Below are 21,890 nucleotides of genomic sequence, written 5' to 3'. Positions count from 1 at the left end.
TATGTCATTAACAGTGACTTGGCTACTGACAGTTACTTGGTTAGTGACATGTAATGTGACATGGTCAGTTACTTAGTTAGTGACATGTGATTAACAGTGACTTGGCTATTAACTTGTGACTTGGCTACTAACAGTTACTTGGTCAGTGACATGGTTAGTTACTTAGTTAGTGACATGTGATTAACAGTGACTTGGCTATTAACTTGTGACTTGGCTACTGACAGTTACTTGGTCAGTGACATGGTCAGTTACTTAGTTAGTGACATGTGTTTAACAGTGACTGTCAGTAGCCAAGTCACAAGTTAATAGTCAAGTCACTGTAATCACATGGCACTAACTAAGTAACTGACCATGTCACTGACCAAGTAACTGTCAATAGCCAAGTCACAAGTTAATAGTCAAGTCACTGTAATCACATGTCACTAACTAAGTAACTGACCATGTCACTGACCAAGTAACTGTCAGTAGCCAAGTCACAAGTTAATAGTCAAGTCACTGTAATCACATGTCACTAACTAAGTAACTGACCATGTCACTGACTATGTCACTAGCTAAGTAACTGTCAGTAGCCAAGTCACAAGTTAATAGCCAAATCACTGTTAATCACATGTTACTAACCAAGTAACTGACCATGTCACTAGCCAAGTCACAAGTTAATAGCCAAGTCACTGTTAATCACATGTCACTAACTAAGTAACTGATCATGTCACTGACCATGTCACTAACCAAGTAACTGTCAGTAGCTAAGTCACAAGTTAATAGCCAAGTCACTGTAATCACATGTCACTAACTAAGTAACTGACCATGTCACTAACCAAGTAATTGTCAGTAGCCAAGTCACAAGTTAATACCCAAGTCACTGTTAATCACATGTCACTAACTAAGTAACTGACCATGTCACTGACCAAGTAACTGTCAGTAGCCAAGTCACTATACTAACTAAGTAACTGACCATGTCACTAACCAAGTAACTGTCAGTAGCCAAGTCACAAGTTAATAGCCAAGTCACTGTTAATCACATGTCACTAATTAAGTAACTGACAATGTCACTGTCCAAGTAACTGTCAGTAGCCAAGTCATTGTTAATCACATGTCACTAACTAAGTAACTGACCATGTCACTAACCAAGTAACTGTCAGTAACCAAGTCACAACCAAGTAACTAAGTAACTGACCATGTCACTAACCAAGTAATTGTCACTAGCCAAGTCACAAGTTAATAGCCAAGTCACTGTTAATCACTTGTCACTAACTAAGTAACTGACCATGTCACTAACCAAGTAACTGTCAGTAACCAAGTCACAACCAAGTAACTAAGTAACTGACCATGTAACTGATTATGTAACTGATCATGTCACTTCCAATGTATGTGACTGACCATGTCACTGACCAAGTAACTGTCAGTAGCCAAGTCACTATTAATCACATGTCACTAACTAAGTAACTGACCATGTCACTAACTAAGTAACTGAACATGTCACTGACCAAGTCACTGTTAATCACATGTCACTAACTAAGTAACTGACCATGTCACTGACCAAGTAACTGACCATGTCACTGACCAAGTAACTGTCAGTAGCCAAGTCATAAGTTAATAGCCAAGTACTGTTAATCACATGTCACTGACCAAGTAACTGACCATGTCACTGACCAAGTAACTGTCAATAGCCAAGTCACAAGTTAATAGCCAAGTCATTGTTAATCACATGTCACTAACTAAGTAACTGACCATGTCACCACCAATCACATCTCACTTGCCAAGTCATTGTAAATCACGGCACTTGCCAAGTCACTGTTAGATCCATATCACTGGCTAGGTCGCATTGCATGTTACTGGTCATGTTACTATTATACACAAAGTCACTGACCAAGTCACTGGCTATGTTACTGCAGTCATTGTTAATCTTAAGTCACTGGCTATGTTACTGGCCCTGTCACAGTCATGACCATGTCACCAATCATGTAACTATCAAAGTCACTGACTAAGTCACTATCAATCACATGTCACTTGCCAAATCACTTTTAATTACATGTCACTTGCCAAGTCACTGGTTATGTCACTGGCCATGTCACATTCATGATAACAAAGGGAAGAAAGCGACTATAAGAGGTATTAAAATGGACAAACGAAACAATAGATATTATTGGAAAGACTACAAGAGGGCTTAATGCAAATCAAAGAAGGCTTGATTGCGAAAATCATAACTATACTCCTCTGATTTAACAAATATACATACAAAAACGAGAACAAGTAGGAAAAAGACTGCTAGATTTTCAATCAAAACCATATACCACAACATTGGCCTTATAGATAGTGAAATGACAAACTTTTTAAAACAAAATCTAGAAAAATCTGAATCACAATAGTTTCTCATGATATAGTTATTTGCGGTGGCCATTGCTTCAAGATCATTTTCTTGAGAGAATAGGCGCATCATAAGCTCCTGTAGATTTGCCAACTTCTCAGCAGAATATGCCAAGTCCAAGTCCACTTTTGTCAAAACTTTCATGGAACTCTCCAACTCTTGAGCGCTGGATTCACTAACTGACATCCATTGATGTGTGTAGCCTATCTCCAACTTTGGACTGCTAACATTAACATCACAGATAGCTTAGTCTTCTACCCAAAAGCTCGGTAGTACTTATCTCTTCTAAGACTCTACAATATTCCAAAAAGAAAAGGGTGGGAATTTGTCTCAAAGTTCAGTTCTCGGTGGTACATACTATCAATCCATATAATTGCCACCAAATATAGAATTCAAATAACTAACTACTGAAACAATGTCTGACATGAATGTAGACTAAAATCAAACGTGAAACTATACAACTCAATGAAATACTATCATCACTCACATCAAAGGAATGCCAGTCCATTATATTGTGAAATGAAAAGGGCACAGGCAAGAGCTACTCTCATTCTCCATGCTCCAGAAAATGTTTTAGTTACTTTTTGCTACATCTCTGGAGAGTAACTAAGACCCTGTAAAATTCCTCGTCAGTAATAATCAGAAAATAATAAGTTGAAATTCCATACATCATGCACCCAAATGATAAACACACGTCCATAACATCTTATCCATAGAGTATTAATCATTTGCTACTACAATAAAATTATATTTTCCTCTTGTATAACTTAAATGAATAACCGAGTTTTAGTAGTGTATATTGACAGAGACTCGGAGAGTGATGAATATATAGTAATATACAGATAGTGACTGAACTAACTAATATCTTATTGGGGAAGAAATAATAAGGCTTAACAATATATCTGAGCTTTCAACTTAATCATCCGACAACAATGCATCCTTTTAATGTTATGCCCACCTAACTATATGAAGCTCAAGTCAACAAGACATGCAATCGTTTCTTCCAATTTACAGCTGCTCCTAACATATAAAGGATGAAGTCTAGGCATTAGCATACAAAAAGAAAAAGATGGTTTCTAGATATTACCAAATCAAATTAGTGATAAAAATTCTTGAAAAATAGATGTTACAAAATAGTATAGTTCACGGGCATTGACTTATATATCAGTCCATATGTTTTACCCAAAACTCAGAATGAAAGCAGAGTAAAGAAGACAACCAAGGTGTAGCTTGAAAGTAAGTATTGTCTTAAAAAGGGGAAGGGGGACTGTCATCGCATTAACTAAATCCTATATTTTGTCCTTCTGAAACAAACTCTAAATATATCAAAGCCATACTGAAGTCAGCACTAAAGAAACAAATGAGTACTTACTTTCAGTTTAAACCATCCGAGCATTCCACGTCTTCTGTTTCTTTTGTAATCCTTGACCAACTCATCAAGATTAGTTATATCATCTCTTCCTTCCACTGAAAGCTCGGAAGCATGACTTAGAGCATCATCATCAATCACATATTCCCGTTTTTTATCAGGCAGATATGCTAGCTGCATTGAAAATGGATCAATTAGTAACCTAACGAGGAAGATCACAGGAGTGGTTTACAGTTTATAGTTTGAGAAATCCAAATCATAAAACAAGTTCTCACTCAAAACAAAATTCAATGAATCTGTAATCCATCCTAACTGCTGAAATACTAGACCACCCACCTCATCTTCAGTAGCCAAGCTATCAAGCTAACCCACCCTACAGGTGCTCATATCTTATATCTGCAGCCAGATGCATTCATTAAATCAGAGCCTTTAGGAAGAAGCAGAAAGTGAAAATTTTGCCTAGTGACATATATCAAATGCTTCTTTATGCAGGAATATGCTTCACATGATAACCTATCATTTAATGACATAGAAAGAAGAAAGCAGAATGACCTTAAATTCCATAAGTATTAAAGCATATATCTTCAATATACAAGTTTTCACAAACCACACAACACTAACCTAGTTTTCGTTACAGATTTCTATCTACTAGTCCAACTTTGATCATTTCAGAAATTACTGACAATACTGTTATAACAAAAGTGAAAGGGGTGCCATACCAATAAGTTACCAAAAACTTGAATTGCAGCAAAACAAATTGCATAGATAATCATGTATAAGAAGCAGAAAAGCATTCAAATATTTCCATATAAATCAAGGCTCAGAGAAACAAGAAAAATATAACAATACAAACTTATGCCATCCAATGTAAGCAAAACACAATTATTGTATATTCAAGACAATGGGGATTAAGTCCAGGAGCCATACCTCTGCATTCGACCTCTGTGCAGCTAGTGCAGCATTAGCTCAATCTCCCATCAAGATCATTCCCCAGTGAATTTTGCAATGCCCTAACCACATTGGAGCCAGATCCATTCAATTTCTTCATCTCCACCGTACAATCCAAGCTCCTGGTCATACAAGTGTCCGGCCTCAACCTTAGTGGCCACCGGTACTGCTCCATCAGTCTGGAATTCTCGCTCTGATCCGGCCTCGCCTGCGTCGAAGCCCTTCCTTCTCTCCGGCGTCCCTTTCCTCGCAATCGGAGACGGTGGTCGCTTCGCTTTACTCACCTGGAGCGTGTACGACTCGCCCTAAAACAAAACCGATAAACTCCTCATCGAAGTGACCAACAGCTTCTGAGCCGCTGACATTTCACCGCCGCCGGTAGCTCCATTCCCAGCCCTCAAATCTAAAGAATTAGGTCGAGGAGTGACCGTTTTTCTCCTCTCCACCTTCTTTACAGCCAATCTCTGCAACTTGGGAACCTCTTCAAGCAATCGAGCCTTGATGTTCTGAGAAGGCTGGCTTGAGAATCTGACTGGAATTGGAAATTTTTTGCTCCTTCGCTTTGTCTCTCTCCGAAATAGCCAAGAACAAGAACAAGATAGAGAAAATTTGAGCTTTAGCATTTTTGACTTAAGGGCAGAATGGGAATCAAAAAAACTAAAAACTGACCTTTTTTAACATCACTTAATTATTAATAAGGACTAAATTAATATTACTACCAATTTATAATGGATCTTTTTATTAAGTGGGAAAGTAGGTGACCTTTCTATCATTTCACACTCTAATGTGACTTTTTCCATCATTTCCCTTTTAAAATTTCTCTCAAAAAAACAAATAAAAACTTCTAAGAGAAAAATTATTTTGGAATTGAATCCCTTATTTTTTTTAATTACTATTAATGTATGGATTTAATTTATATATATAGATATAAATAATTTATTCAATTATATAATTATTTTATGTGAGGTCACGTTTTAATTATTCGGTTCATAATTCTAAAATGTCAGGACCGCCCTGTCGCCTTGCTCTGTCGAAGATATAAAGCCACATGCTTCTTATCCCCAGTTAATCACATGCTTCTGCAATGAATTCTCAGTATATATCCTTCTTTGCTTCATTTGCTTTGCTGCTTTCTTCTCTATTCTCTTTCCTCTTTCCTCTTTACAACTAAAGTTGTACTTCCTTTCAACAAAAGAATGGCAGTGGGAGAGATCTTTCTTGCGGCATTCCTTCAGGTGCTGCTGGACAGGTTAACGCCTCGGGAGTTCCCAGGCTACTTTGGAAGCTTGGGAGGAGTTCGCAAAAAGCTGCAGAAATGGAGAGGAACACTGTCCGCAATTGCAGCGGTTCTTTCAGATGCGGAGGAGAAGCAGCTGACGAACATGGCAGTGGATCTGTGGCTGAATGACCTCAGACACTTGGCTTATGATATCGACGATCTACTCAACACCTTTTCTAATGAGATGTTGGAACGCAAGCAGCTCAAGGTTAACCAAACTGGCACAAGCAAGGTACGAGGCTTCTTTACCAAAGTTCCTCATAAAGTCAAGTTCAATTTCAATATGAACTCCCAGATAGACGACATTGCTAACCGCTTGCAAGACATATTTGACCGGAAAGAGAAACTCGGTTTGAAATATATTGAGCATACCTCTACTTCAACATCCTCATCGCAAAGGACACCAAGTTCGTATGTGTTGGATGGACCTGTGGTTGGGAGAGATGAAGACGCACGAAATATTGTGGAATTGTTGTCCAGAGATGCTGATCCTTCTTCTTCCACAAATTATAAAGTTGTTGCCATTGTTGGTATGGGAGGAGTCGGCAAGACAACGATTGTGGCACAAGTCTTCAATGATGTAGCTGCGGTGGAACAGTTTGATCTCAAGATCTGGGTTTCAGTATCCGATAACTTTGATCTTCAAACGGTGACGAGAACTATTTTTAAGGAAGTCACATCTCGGCCATGTGATGTGGATGAGTTCAGTCGACTTCAAGATAATCTGAGCAAGGAGATCGATGGTAAAAGGTTTTTGATTGTTTTAGATGATATCTGGAGCACATGTGATTATGATTCATGGAAAAAATTGCAAGCTCCCTTTCGTAGGGGAGCTAAGGGAAGCAAGGTAATGGTGATAACACGTGAGGAAAAAGTTGCTGCATTGATGGGAGCCCCAGCCGCTGAAGTTTATTATTTAAAGACTCTATCAGATGAAGGTTGTTTACAAGTATTTGAGCAGCATGTTAGCAATGACAGGCCACCAAATTTCGAGTTGCTTGAGAAGAAAATTGTTACGAACTGCAATGGATTGCCATTGGCTGCAAAAACTCTTGGTGGTGTTTTACGTTGTAAAGAAACTGACCAGTGGGAGGAAATACTGAATGAAAAATTATGGAGTACATCAGATGGGAGTAAAATACTCCCAGTACTGAGATTGAGTTATCATTATCTCCCTTCAACTTTGAAGAGGTGCTTTGCCTATTGCTCAATACTTCCAAATGACTATGAATTTGGGAAAACCCAATTTATCCTTCTGTGGATGGCAGAGGGTCTCCTTGAGCAACAAGAAGGGACTAAAGCAATGGAAGATATCGATGAAGAATATTTTGCGGAGCTACTGTCTCGGTCATTATTTCAAAACTCGGGCAGAAACAGTTCATGCTATGTAATGCATGACCTTGTTGGTGATTTGGCACGATGGGCTGCTGGAGACACATTTTGCAGATTGGAGGATAAACCGCATGGTAGATGTTCCGCAAAGACTCGTAATCTGACTTACATTTCTGGTAAGTTCGATGGGGTAAAAAGATTTGGGACATTTTCTGAAGCAAAACGGTTGCGAACTTTCCTACCACTTTCAGTTTCCAATGGTTATGAGAATTATCTAACTCGTTATGCTACTTTTGATTTATTGCCACAATTGAAGTACTTGCGGGTGCTCTCCTTCAATGGCTATAAACTGACCGAGCTGCCAGATTCCGTAGGTAAGTTGAGACATCTACGGTACCTTGATCTTTCTCACACATTAATAAAGAGTTTGCCTGAGTCAACATGCATGCTTTACAACTTACAGACGTTAATTCTAGAGAATTGTTCAAAATTGAAGACACTACCTTCAAACATGAGCAATTTATCTAATTTACGTCATCTCAATAATTCAAACACGCCTTCATTGGAAGAAATGCCTCCCCAAGTAAGTCGGTTGACTCATCTGCGAACTTTGCCTAATTTTGTGGTGGGGAAATGTAGTGCATCAGGGATTGGAGAGATACAGTCATTGCATCTTTGTGGGACCTTGAGGATTGGAAAATTGGAAAATGTGATTGATGTTGGGGATGCGAAGAGGGCCCAAATAATGAACAAGGAAGGGCTAACTACCTTGCAATTGGAATGGAGTGGCACAAGTAAGAAGGAGTCGCAGTTTAGAACCTCATAAAAAGCTTCTACAGCTCACCATCAAGGGCTACAATGGTTTTGAATTTTCAAAATGGATTGGATATCCTTCATTCTCTGATATGACGTTTGTGAAGTTAGAGAATTGTAAAAATTGTCGATTCTTACCTCCTTTTGGCCAGTTACCTTGTCTGAAAAGCCTTTGGATAAAAGGACTGGCCAGTGTTGAAAGTGTGGATGCTAAGTTTTATGGAGAGTGTAGCTTGCCTTTTCCAGTGTTGGAAGACCTAAAGTTCGAGGATATGCAAAATTGGAAGGAGTGGCTTCCTTGCAAAAGAGATGAAGAAATTCAAGATTTCTCGTGCATGGAAAAGCTTTCCGTCCTTAGTTGCCCCAAATTGAAAGGTTGGTTGCCCAAGAACGTGGATTCATTATCAGAGCTGTATATTGTTGAATGTGAAGAGTTAGTGGTTTCAATCGCCAATTATAAACATGTACATAAGTTGTGCATCAACGGTTGTAAAAGGGTGGTGCACAGAAGTGGAGTTAAGTTTGAGTTACTGGAGGATATTGAGCTCTCAAGTATTCCAGAGTTCATACTCAAAATAGATGGGTTCATCAGAGGATTAACAAATATTCAAAGATTGCGGATTACTGGTTGTGAAGAGTTGACATGTTTATGGGAGAATAAGGATACATGGCTGCAGTGTCGGATTTCTAATATTATTGGAGGCAACATCTCTCACTCCCCTTCTCACTTTATTCAAGAGCTAAGAGCACTCAAGTCACTTGTGTTAACTGGATGCTCAAATCTAATTTTTTTTCCAGAAGCTGGTTGGCCACCTTGTCTTGAATATGTAAAGATGGAGTCGTGTAATTCTTTGACGCATTTTGTAAGGCATCAGGTGCCACCACAGCATAAAATTAATAGAGATAGCAAAATGTCAGAATTTGAAACTATTAGTGAAGGATGCTGGGGAGCTAGAAAGTTGTCTGGAGGGCTTGGAGATTACAGAGTGTGCATCTTTGACATCCTTATCAGGCAAAGGAGGCCGACTACCCAGAGCATTCAAATATCTTTTGATAAGTGACTGTGAACAATTGGAGTCAATAATCGAAACATTCCATGAGGACACTTGTCTTGAAGATCTTAGGATAGAGAAGTGTGCAAATCTCAAATCCTTACCAGAGGGGCTATGCCATCTCTCCACTCTTCGCAAGTTACTTATACTCGAATGTGGAAGTCTCGTTTCCTTCTCGAGAGGAGGGTTGCCATCCAACCTGATAGACTTGGATATCTTCATTTGTGATAAATTGGAAGCCCTCCCCAAAGGCATGGACAACCTCAGCTCTCTTCAGACTTTGACGTTGGGATACTGTGGAGGTTTGGCATCCATTCTAGAAGAGGGTTTCCCACCCAACCTAATTAATCTTCAAATTGTCAATCCCAAAAGCTGCAAGCCTCTCTCAGAGTGGGGGCTTCACCACTTGGACAGACTCACCTCTCTTATAGAATTGGATATCTCCGGTGTAGATCCAGATCTGGTGTCCTTTCCGCCAAAGGAGGTGCTGCTCCCTAAATCTCTCATTAAACTCCACATTGGAGAATTCCCAAATCTTAAGCGCCTGTCATCATCTTTTCAATCACTCACCTCTCTTGAATCCCTTTCAATTTGTTATTGTCCGAAGGTAGCATCTATTATTCCAGAACAAGAGGATCATCTGCCTCTTTCACTTACACAGCTTCGCATCTATGGGGGCTGTCCGCTGCTCACAAAGAAATATCAACCTGGTAAAGGACGACACTGGCCCAAAGAAATAGCCCACATCCCTTATGTTTATGTTGGATACTTCAAGGACGAAGCCAGAGCCGACCGGTGCCAACAGCACATGCCTATGGAGTTCATTTCCCATACACCACCATCGCCATCAAACTAAGGAGGGTGTATTGTATTTGGATTTGTGCAGACTTTTTTTAAATGATAGACTTTTTAAAAAGTCGACAGACTCTTTAAAAAGTTGATAGACTGTTATGGATTTCTTAAAACCATTGATTTTGGCAATAGACTTTTATTGATTCATGAAAATCTATATACTTTATTATGAATGACTTTTACAGATTTCTTAGGATGTACAAAATATAAACAAAAAACAAAAAACAAAGCCCAAACACAAAACAAAATAATAACTTGTTGTCTCTTCAATGCTCCAGTATCTTCTAATAGAAATTGACTCAAATAAATAATTATTAGTCTGTCTAGGAGTTTGTTCTCATTCCTAATCTCCCAACAACATAAATATATAATATAGATCACTTGATGTTTATAGTTAATTATTCTGATCAATTTTGTTTTCGCCGATTAACATATATTGTAGCAATATTGGTCAATGTCTTGATCTATAATCAATCAATTGAAATTCAATTGTTCAACATTTTTTTGAACCATAATATAAATTCAAATTAATAAGATAAAATTTAGTATGGTTCAAGATCTTAGGGTTAGACCACAATACTTGAGTTTTAGGTTTTCATAAATTATTTTTATTGCTATTAGGGTTCGAAGTATCACAATTGAAAAAAAAACAAAACAAAACAAAAATCACATTCAACAACTACAATGAACATGTTGGGTATCAAAAAAGGTTGATATCATAAAAGATTAGAGAAAAGACAAAAAATTAAGAAAGAGAGATGATGAAGGACAAACTTCTTCGTGCATAGAGAGAAGAACTTTGATAGACCTTTTTTTTTTTTTTTGAAGAGAAAACTTTGATAGACTTTTTGAAATCTTTGATTTGGAGGTTGGAAAATTATTGGAGTTTGGTATGTATAGTTAACACTACAAAGTCTATGATTATCCATGATTTTCTAATTCCATAAGTATGAATGATATTTTGAATACCTCTGTACTTTTATTCATTTTTAAAAGTCCTAATTGAATACCCCTAGATTTTGGTGGAATGCATGAAGTCTTTAAAAATCCTAATTGAATACCTCAAGATTTTCATGGACTGTTAAAAGTCTATATTGAATACACCCAGACTTTTAAATTCCATAGATTTCTTTAAAAGTTCTACTAATTCCATATACAATACACCCCCCTAACTTTACTAATTGTGGTAAGCAATTGAAGACCTTGAACCTGTACTCTATGATGCGGCTAGTCAATCCTTACTCTTAAGTTAGTAATCTGCTTTTTTAATTGCAATAATGCTGTTAATTGGTAGCTTTATATATTTTCTTTATTTTAGCTCAATGCCCTTATTCAAATATGTAAATATTTCCTATGTCAATGTTAATTCTTATTTGAAGTAGCGGATGTGGGCTGTTTTATCCCTTAACTAATGCATACAAATCAGGTATCTCAACTTTTACCAAAACCTTGATCCAATCTATTACCGTGTTTTAAATGTCAAAAAAGAAAAATGCTTATAGTTGTTTTACCCATTTCCCGACTTCTGTTGTGCTTTTGTCTCATTATACTTCCACTCATTGCCAAAGCAAAATCACAACTTATTTTCACTCTTTTCCAGTTTCAGAGGTCGATGAAAAACAAAAGTGAAAATATTAAAACAGCTTAATTAATTTTATGTTATATTTATTTTTTTGAGGGAAATGAATTAACTTCATTGACGTCAAATGTCATTACATTAAGAGATTATAAGGTCCTCCACACTTGGAGGAGATACAGTGAAAAAATTCAAAGAACCATGTTTGGCCTCTTGAGCGAGGGTGTGAGCAACCCTGTTTGCACTACGGTGAACATAACGAATCTAGGCATAAGAAGCAGCCCTCAACAACTCCTCAAGATCATGCACCAAGAAACCCAGCTCAGTCCAGTTCAAGCTAGAGCTCCCAATTGCAGTGACCAAATCTTGGCAATCTGTTTCCACCATCAGGGGAACAAAATGATGGGCAACTGCCAGCTCGACCCCATACAATAAAGCAAGGAGCTCCCCAGGCCTAGCTTAGTTTGAGACCAAGACAGAGTGCCTGAATCCTCCTAGACAAGAGCCACTGAAATCTCGAAAGATCCCACCAACCCCAGTACAACCTGTAACACTATCAAATGCAGCGTCAACATTAAGTTTCACCAAGCCCACAAGAGGCTTCTTCCACAGCTCGTGCCTTACCGGTCTTGGTACCTTTGTTGAAGCATGAACTACCTTATATTCCTCCCACCAACCTAGAGTAATGGGTACCACTTCAGAGGCTGGTTTAACGTCCCCATCCCACACTTTTGCATTCCGATTCCTCCATATAGCCCAAATAATCGTCAAAAGTGTAGCAAAAGTAGTGGAAGATTGGGAAAAAGAAGAGACTAACCAATCAATGATACTTGTTGCTTGAGTTGAAGATAGAATATGACAGGACCCGACCCAAGTATCACCCCGAAACCTGGATACGAGCCTGCGGGGCCCACGTTAGGTGAAATCCTACCGAAAAATAGGCAGAAACTCCCCTAAAATAGGCTACCCAAATATTTGACAAACATGGACATAATTAATATTAAGCACCTGCTCACATGCACAATCCAATATTTACATTCCACGTGTATAAGTTACATTCAGACAGTACGAAATCCACCTTATCAAACAAAACGATAACAAATTCTCAAGCATTAGCATTCACCAAATTAAAAGGTTATCAGAGCAGTGCTACATAACTAAGCCGATATCATACAAGGTAGGTTAAGTTTTAACCTACAGTCAAAACGGAAGCGCTGATTCCTGTGCCTCAAGTTCCTGGACGCGATCTCTGCCAAACTGAAATCTGGGCATTTAAAACCAAAGGGCCCAGGGGAAAATATTTAAAAACCGTTAGAGTGAGTGGACAAAACTGAAACAAAATCTGAAACAATTAATGGAATGCCTCCCCATTTCTCTTTTCAATAAAACCAACATGCAGCGAGACCCATAATGATTCCAACTTAATCTTTCCCAAGAAAACTCAATTGATGACTAGGAAGGACTGCTTCCTAGGCATCTCATGCCATTTAGGAGGGACTGCCACCCAGATGACGCATCGGAAGGGACTGCAAACCGGAATAGGAGGCGGTGGTTAATTGGGACTGCCAACTAGCCACAAGTAGTAGACGGGACTACCGACTAACCACCTCATGTCATCTGGAAGGGACTGCCAACCAGATGACGCATCGGATGGGACTGCCAACCGAGCTGTAGTCTGGGAGGGACTACCAACCAGACTATTACGTAGAAGGGACTGCCAACTAGGTAACATACACATGCACCAAAACTGGCCTCCTTGTCAACTGCTTCCTTTTAAAATCCTTTTCTTTCCATAAAATCACATTTACTCAAATAACAATCTATTTCAAAACTTAATACCATGCTGCATGCATTATTTAAATAAAAATAAGGTCCACTCACAAGTGAGTCCCGCAGCTAAACCTGCTGCCTGCCCGTGTCCCCCTCGCTCGAGGGCTCAATACATCCTGTAACAATTGGCAGGATATAATTAACCATAATGAGGAAACAATCTAAGAAACAAAGCTTAATCCTTCGGAAATTAATCTCATTACACATAATTCTTCTAACGACCAAATTCTCCAATTTAGGATTAAATTCTCGAATTTCAGAATTTCTTAAAATTTCAATGCCCTCAAAACTCTTTAACAACTCAACCGATTTTTATTTCGTTTCCTCAACCATAATTAACCACTAAAATTATAAAACAATTCCCTTTCCGAAATTCCAATTCCTTCTTAATTTTCCCTTTTCAATCCACAATTTCATCTCCAAAAATCTCAATTTCTTTCTAAATTTTTCTTTTTCAAATCACAATCTCCTCTCCAATTTCGCAACAAAATAATTCAACAATAGCCTTTTACCAAGAGATTTAACCCAAAACATTTATAAACCATAATCATCAAACAACCATATTCAACATCAAATTCCAAAGAAATCTCAATACCCAACAATCTCAAGTTTAACACAAAACTCAAAGATTAAATCCAATTCCAATCAACCTATTTAATCCAAAATCATCTTCATAACACACCCAACCATCTCTATACCTGCAATAGCAACAAAAAACAAGCAGAAATGTCCGGAAAAATCAAACAAGAACCCAAGAATTCGACATTACTATTCACGGTAATGTTCACAGTCTCAAACACCTTCAAATCTTACTCCACCGATCAAAACGAGCTGCAACAAGGTTAGGAACACGTTGAGCACTTCTCCAACAACCAAAACCCCCAAAGAATCCGGCCGGAAATCGCCGGAAACCGAAGATCAAAGCAAAAACCAATTCTTTTCCATTTCTGCAAATTCCTCTTCAAACTCAAAAATCCATGGTACCCAAGAGGAAAAACTTACATGACTAAGTAGAGAAGGAGGAGAGGATCACACCAAGCCGAACGGCCCGTCCTGGGGTGGCCGGACGGCGGTGAAACCGCCGGAGGGAGTGTAGCGGCGAAAAAAAATAAAAGGGGGAGGGTGGCTCGGTTTTGTCCCGTTCTCTCTCTTCTTTTCTGTTTTGTTTCCTCTTTCCAAAAATAAAAACTCACCCTTTTATTATAACCAAGCTATGAATAGTAAATTTCTGTTTTTGGTCAAAATTTTCCCGAAAAAACTCCAATTTAAACAAACTACGTGTCCACGAACTCGATTCTACGTATACTACGACATTCACAAGGAAGTTTCCTAATTTAATTGATTAAAGAAAAAGTCACTCTTCGGTCAATTATGGTAAAATGTAACTAGTAAAACCTTTGAGGTACGGGGTATTACAGAATATGAGCTAATTGAAGAAACGAATCTGCATGGCTGCAATCATGAAGGGCATGAAGGGGGGATTCAATCTCTTCATCACAGAAAGGGCATTGGGTATCTAAATCAATACCGCGTTCACTGAGCCTACTTCTCGTGGGAAGAGTATTTGAGGCCACTCTCCATACACAGATCTTAACTTTGCCAGGGACAAGAGCTTGCCAGAGATGCTTCCAAAGCATGGCACTAGGATTTGATGGCCCTGGTAGCTCTTCCAAGACTCTGCTCCTTGCCACATGATATGCTGATTTAACGGTGAAGACACCTTTCTTGTCACCACTCCAAATCCAACAATCATTATGAACTCGAGCACTAAGAGGTAGAGCTACAATTTTCTGAACAATATGTGGTGGAAACAACTCAGTAAGAAGAGGAAAGTTCCACGTACCCGGAGATGATAGGAGATCATAAACTAGCTGAAACCTCGGAATATCGAAAGGCTGCAAATTCTCATTCAGTAACCAAGGATCAGTCCAAATACTAGTGGACCTGCCATCCCCAATATGCCATCGAATACCAGCCCTCAAGATATCCCGACCACGAAGTATGCTACGCCAAGCAAATGAGGGAGACGACCCCAACTCAGCTTCCCAAAAATTACAATGAGGGAAATAAATTGCTTTCAACAGTTTAGAAGTTAGCGAGAGTGGATTTTAAATCAATCTCCATCCTTGCTTTGCTAGCATAGCTAGGTTGAAAGCAAATAAATGTCGAAAGCCCATACCTCCACAGGCTTTAGGTTTACAGAGTTCATCCCAAGCACTCCAGTGCATACCTCTCTTTTCATTAGAACTACCCCGCCAAAATTGGGTGCACAATTGATGAAGTTCCTGAATTAAACTTTGAGGAAGCAGATAACAATTCATAGTGTAAAGAGGCATTGCCTGAGCAATTACCTTTATTAGAATCTCACGCCTAGTAGCACTAAGCAATTTAGAACGCCAACCGATAAGTTTCTTAGACAAGTTGTCTTTGATATAGTCGAAGGTGTCATGCTTAGAGCGTCCCACAAGTGTAGATACCCCTAAGTATTTCTCATGTTTCTCTACCAACTGAACACCAAGAGTAGCTGCCATAGATTGTCTCATGTGGGGGAGAACACTACCACTAAAAACCACATTACTTTTCTGTAGGTTGATCTGCTGCCCTGATGCCCTTTCATAAATGTTCATGTACTTACATAGGCATTTGCAAGCATAATTAGCTATAATGAGCCACGCTCATGCTACCGCCAACGGTACCAACTCCCACCAAAGGTGTGACCTACGGAAACACAGCCCGAAGGGCTACCGCCTGAGCCCCGGCTCACCCCCATATCACCGTTGACGTGACGCCACGCGCCGCTCCAAGACAGCGGCAGAAGCTTCAAAAGCTGGGGACTGAAGCACATCAGTCCCACATTGAAAACATAGAGAAGCTCAGCTCATTTCCCACCTATAAAAAAGGTTCTCTCTTCTCTCCTTATTAATTATGCATTTAATACTTACCTACTGTTACTTTGTCAACATAAATACATTGACTAACTTAGGCATCAGAGAGTTGAAGACCGCCCAGCGCGCTTTGTATTTCACTTGACAGGTAGCGGAAGCTTTGAGAACATCACAAGTATCGATCCGCCCCTTGGATCAGCGTTAACAAAGGTTTGGCTACCGCTAAACTTTTAGACATTAACAGTTCAAAATATTACGATTCAAAGAACAATCCTGGGGAGAGGCATTAGAGTATAGCATACTATCATCTGCAAACAAGAGATGACTAACAGAAGGAGCACCATCACACGCACGTAGCCTTTGCCATTGTCCAGTAGCTACGGAATGAGAAATAAGAGCAGACAGGCCTTCAGCACAAAGTAGAAAAATATACGGTGAAATTGGGTCACCCTGTCTTAATCCACGATGTGGTGTAACAAAACCTTTAGGAACTCCATTAATCAGGAAAGAGTACCTAACAGTAGATAGACAAATCATGATCAGCTCTACCCACTGCACATCAAACCCCATTTTGATCATGATCTTCTTTAAGAAATCCCATTCCAATCGATCATAGGGCTTGCTGATATCCAATTTAAGAGCCAAAAAGCCTGTCCTTTACGCAACTTATGCATATAATGAGCTAGTTCTGACGCAACCAGAGTATTATCTGACATCAATCTGTCCAGTACAAATGCACTCTGCTGTGGGGAGATAATATTCGGGAGGAAAGATTTGAGTCGGTTAGCTAAAACTTTTGAAGCTATCTTATAAATGACATTGCATAGGGCTATTGGTCGCAACTGAGACATATGCTAAACTTCCTTCACCTTTGGGATAAGCACCACATGAGTAAAATTTAAATCATGAGGAATCTCCTTAGTAGTCAAGAAAGAGATAACTGCTCTACTAGCTTCCATTCCCACCAAATCCCAATATTTTTGAAAAAAGAAGGGTGACATACCGTCCGGGCCAGGTGCCTTAGATGGATGCATCTGAAAGAGGGCAAGCTTCACTTCATCAACACTATATGGCGCCAACAAGGTCTGATTCATACTATCCGTAACTCTAGGGGTCAGAGTTTGTAGAAATAGGTCCTGAGCTTCCAGGTCCCGTTCTTGCCTGTCAAAGATTTGTTGAAAGTACCTCATCACTACAGCTTCAAATTCTCCCGGAGTTTCCTGCCATACCCCATTCTCATCGAACAAACCTATGATTTTGTTTTTCTGTTTGCGATTTAGAATTTCTATCCCCTTCCTTGAGCCAAATGGCCCGAGACCTTTGCCTCCAGAATGTTTCATCCATAGTTATCAGTTCATTCAGCCTTTGGGACAACCGAAGCTTTTCAGTTTGATCAGCAGGATCAAATCGTTTCTGAAGAAGCACATCCAGCTGCCTACCAACAGCCTCTAACTCTTCCCTACACCCCTTGAAAAGTAGTTCGATCCCAAGCTAAAAGAGTGCTCCCCGTGTCTTTAATTCTCCGGCATAACTGCACCATCGGACTACCATCTTGTGGTATCGCTCAAGCCTCCTCTACCGCCTGTGAAAATGACTGATGAGAGCACCACATCTCTTCAAACCGTAACCACATCTCTGCCACGAAAATGCACCAGTTGATCCTTTCGAACTTCCAATAATAAAGGCACATGATCTGATCTGCTTGGATGTAGATTAATAACTCCAGAGAATCCAAACTCTGACAGCCATGCAGGTGTAGACACACCCCTGTCAAGAAGTTCCTTTGTGTGTGCGTCACTCCAAGTAAAGAATCCCCCTGCTGCCCCTAAATCTGCGAGATTGCAGTCCAAAAGGGCTTGACGAAAGACATCCATTTGTTGAAGACTCCGAATCCTTCCTCCATATTTCTCCCCTAACCCTAGGATCTCATTAAAATCACCTACCAATACCCACTTCTCCGACGAACGTCTGGCCAAAGAACGGAGGAGATCCCAAGATAAATGGTGCTGACCGGTTTCCGGATGTCCATAAAAGCCTGTGAAGCGCCACTGCACATCAGACGGCCCCTTCATATCAGCATCAATGAAAAAGTATTTCACCGTTTGTACCGAAACAGATACAGAATCGTCCCATAGAAGAGCCAGACCACCAGATCGCTCAACCCGATCAAAATGAGCAATGTTTGGTAGCCCTACAGCCTTAGGGAGAGATTGGTGTTGTTCTTTGGTGCAATGTGTTTCACTAAGAAAGACAACATGCGCTTGGTGCTTCTGGATGAGAAGTTTGAGAGCATGGCGAGTCCTTCGATTCACTATTCCTTGGCAATTCCAGATCAGGATATTCATGGTCGCAAGAAGACTAAAAGTCTTCTCCCTCTCCGCCGTGTGTGGCGTATACAGAAACCCTAGAAACTAGGCGGTTTTATGTTATATTTATTTGTTTGTCCTTTTCATATTATATGCCTGCTGTTTTACCTTTAGTATATATACATGCTGATCCCATTTCTCTCTATCTGAATCCTACAACGAACGTGAAAGGTCCCTTGATGCACAATGAAAGTTGAGACAAGTGTATATATGCACTACAATGTAGTTGATGCACTTCAAATCTAGAGACACATGCAGAACAGTCAATCATTCATCTTCACGTCCGCACAGCCTATGGAGTCCATTTCCCATACACTGCCATCATCACCAAACTAACTGTACAACTTATTGTGGTAAGCAATTGAAGACCTTGAACCGCTACACTCTCCGCTGGTCAATCCTTACTTTCCAAGTTATGTGGTCATGCTTCATCCATTCAGCAACGGTTTGTGAATGTTCTTAGCAGGCTATAAAGCCGCAAGAAGTACAAGATTGAGAAAGTAAGTTGAGCAATAGACCGCCTCAAGAGTCCTGAATTCTTGATCCAAGCACCCTTCTAATTCTGGCTTAAGGTACTGTGGCTCATAGCACTTCAAATCTCATTCCTTACATGCACCACGCTGGCACTTTCTTGCCTAGTGGCCCTGCTGGATATTAATCCTTACTTGCTAAGCTATCTGATCAAATCTTATCTAGGAATTGCTCATGAATCTTGTTTTAACTTTGTAGATTATAGGGCAGCATCAAGTACAAGGTGGAGAAAGATGTTTGCAATAAAGCACCTCAAGAATCTTGATCTGCCCTTCTAATTCTAGTTTAAGGTATTGTGACTATTGCCCGCTGAGTAATTCCAATTAATGTGCATTGACATGCTTCAGTTACGAGTGATGTGAACAATAAATTTGCTGCATGTGAGGACTGAAGTAATCTGGTATGACAGATAAATTTTCTTCATTCCCTTTTGTCTTTGCAAGTCTCTATAGTGTAATAATCAAGTTCGATGCTGGAGCTGTTTTTTATTAGTAGAACTTTGATGTGTTAGAGCACATTGCATGTTCTCCAGGTTCCTTTCTACATTATTCTGTTATAGGTAAATCAAACGAAGCTAACAAATAACAAAAAGTTTTTTATTTGTTAATACCCATTTTCCGACTTCTGTTGTGCTTGTGTCCCATTATACTTCCACTGATTGCCAAAGCATCGAAACTTGTTTTTGCTTTTCACTCTTTTCCAGTTTCAGTGGTCGATGAAAAACAAAAGACAAAAAAAAGCTCAGTTAATTTACCACATCAGAATGTTTATGTTAATTCATTTGTCCTTTTTATATTATGTGCCTGCTGTTTTTATCTTTACTATATACTAATATATACATATATATAGATAGTCCATGCTGATCCCATTTCTCTGTATCTGAATCCTAGCTACAACAAACCATAAAGGTCCCTTGATGCACTACAATGCGCTTTTCATATCTAGAGACACAGAGCAGTCAATTTCTTGACTAAAGTTCCGAAGCCAATCAATCATTCATCTTATGTTGTAATCTAGATTATCTTCACATCTGCACACCCTATGGAGTTCATTTCCCATACACCACCATCATCATCAAACTAACTTTACAACTTATTGTGGTAAGCAATTGAAGACCTTGAACCTGAACACTATGTTGCCGCTAGTCAATCCTTACTCTAAGTAATCTGCTCATGCTTCATCCGTTAAGTAACTGTTTGTGAATGTTTTGCAGACTATAGAGCTGCAAGAAGTACAAGATTGAGAAAGTAAGTTGACCAATGGACCAGCTCAAGAATTTTGATCCACGCACCCTTCTAATTCTGGTTTAAGGTACTGGCTCATCCCTAACAGTTTCTTGCCTAGGAGCTTTGAGGCCTAGTGGCCTGGTTGGATATTAATCCTTACTGGCTAAGCTATCCAATCAATCTTATCTTTGAATTGCTCATAAATCTTGTTTTGCACTGTGCAGGGCAGTAGCAAGTAAAAGGTGGAGAAAGTTGTTTGCAATGAGAGCACCTCAAGAATCTTAATCTGCGCTTCTAATTCTGGTTTAAGGTATTGTCTACTGAGCAATTCCAATTACAGTGCATTGATATTCTTTTTGTGTGATATATGCTTCAGTTATGAGTGATGTGTGAACAATAAATTTGTTGCATGTGGGGACTGAAGTAATCTAGTATAACAGATAAGTTTTCTTCATTCATAAAAATCTCTTATCTTAATCCTAACCATCATTCCACGTTCAATGATGTACATAATAACAACTACATTACTGAAGTAATTATCGACTTTTTCTTTGGTGAAAAAGTTAGGGATCTCCTTTTTTAACTGCAATAATGCTGTTAATTGGTAGCTTTATATATTTTCTTTATTTTAGCTCAATGCCCTTATTCAAATATGTCAATTTTTCCTATGTCATATTAGATTACTATTTAACTAAGAAAAGAACAGAAGTAGCTAGCCGAGGTCCATGTGAAAGATTCCTTCCATTCCCCAGTTTATAATAATTGTTTCAAGTCAGATCACCTTAAAGTCCTTTCTTTTCTGAAAACTGATAACTCCAGTTTCATAAGGCTTTAGGCAAAACACAACTTAGTGTTTGTTTTTCATTATATATTTGTTTTGTTGCCCAGTAAAGTCTGGTGATGGAGCTTTTGACGTCAATGTGCACCAGAGAAAGTAGCATGTATAGTTCACTAGGCATACTAGATTTTTGTGTTGGCATATCTTTGGAACATTAAATTTTTCCGTTTTCTAGAAGTTCTTGAAAACTTCAGCGTCTTACCATAAGAACATGATAGTATCAACTGTTTTCTGAAATTTATGTATTGCGTCTTCTTTTAAAACCATGGTACAAGAGGAGCATAAAACCATTGATTTCATGGGACTTATATGTGCAACCCTCATAGCTTATCCAGTGTGTTCACACATAGTAAATATTCAATAAAATGTCAAGACATCGGTCATGCATTTTCTTACAGAGACTGCCTTGCTCAACTAACTGAAGACATCTTCACATTATCTCTCTTTTGCAGGAACTATAGAACAATTTGTTGATCACAGCGAAGCCTCTTCGTGTTTCAATATAGCATTTGCTAGTTCCTGAAGTGACACTATTTTTTGTCTTAACTCGTAAGTATCACTAAACACTAGAGAATCCACATGTAAAACCCGTGCTAACCACTATTCTCTCTCTTTTTTTTATTTTTAT

The 21,890-nt window shown here is 39.1% G+C and overlaps 2 protein-coding genes and 1 long non-coding RNA gene across 3 annotated transcripts; 2 read left to right on the top strand and 1 right to left on the bottom strand.

Moving 5' to 3' along the window:
• Positions 1 to 2,251: 2,251 nt before the first annotated feature.
• Positions 2,252 to 4,062, bottom strand: LOC112176443. The gene is made up of 3 exons (XR_002926936.2): positions 3,738 to 4,062; positions 2,853 to 2,979; positions 2,252 to 2,585 (listed from the first exon to the last, which is right to left on the bottom strand). It is a non-coding gene; the product is annotated as an uncharacterized LOC112176443 (long non-coding RNA).
• Positions 4,063 to 5,878: 1,816 nt separating this feature from the next.
• LOC112199530 (putative disease resistance RPP13-like protein 1) lies at positions 5,879 to 8,119 on the top strand. Its single transcript, XM_024340537.1, has one exon. The coding sequence runs from the start codon at positions 5,879 to 5,881 to the stop codon at positions 8,117 to 8,119; it is 2,241 nt and encodes a 746-aa protein (XP_024196305.1).
• A 79-nt stretch (positions 8,120 to 8,198) lies between these two features.
• LOC112199522 (putative disease resistance protein At3g14460) lies at positions 8,199 to 10,014 on the top strand. Its single transcript, XM_024340531.1, has 2 exons — positions 8,199 to 8,949; positions 9,041 to 10,014. The coding sequence occupies exons 1-2, from the start codon at positions 8,199 to 8,201 to the stop codon at positions 10,012 to 10,014; spliced, it is 1,725 nt and encodes a 574-aa protein (XP_024196299.1).
• Positions 10,015 to 21,890: the final 11,876 nt, after the last annotated feature.

This window comes from Rosa chinensis, chromosome 1, assembly GCF_002994745.2.
Source record: "Rosa chinensis cultivar Old Blush chromosome 1, RchiOBHm-V2, whole genome shotgun sequence".
Classification (NCBI taxonomy): domain Eukaryota; kingdom Viridiplantae; phylum Streptophyta; class Magnoliopsida; order Rosales; family Rosaceae; genus Rosa; species Rosa chinensis.
This window is presented reverse-complemented; position numbering and strand designations above follow the sequence as displayed.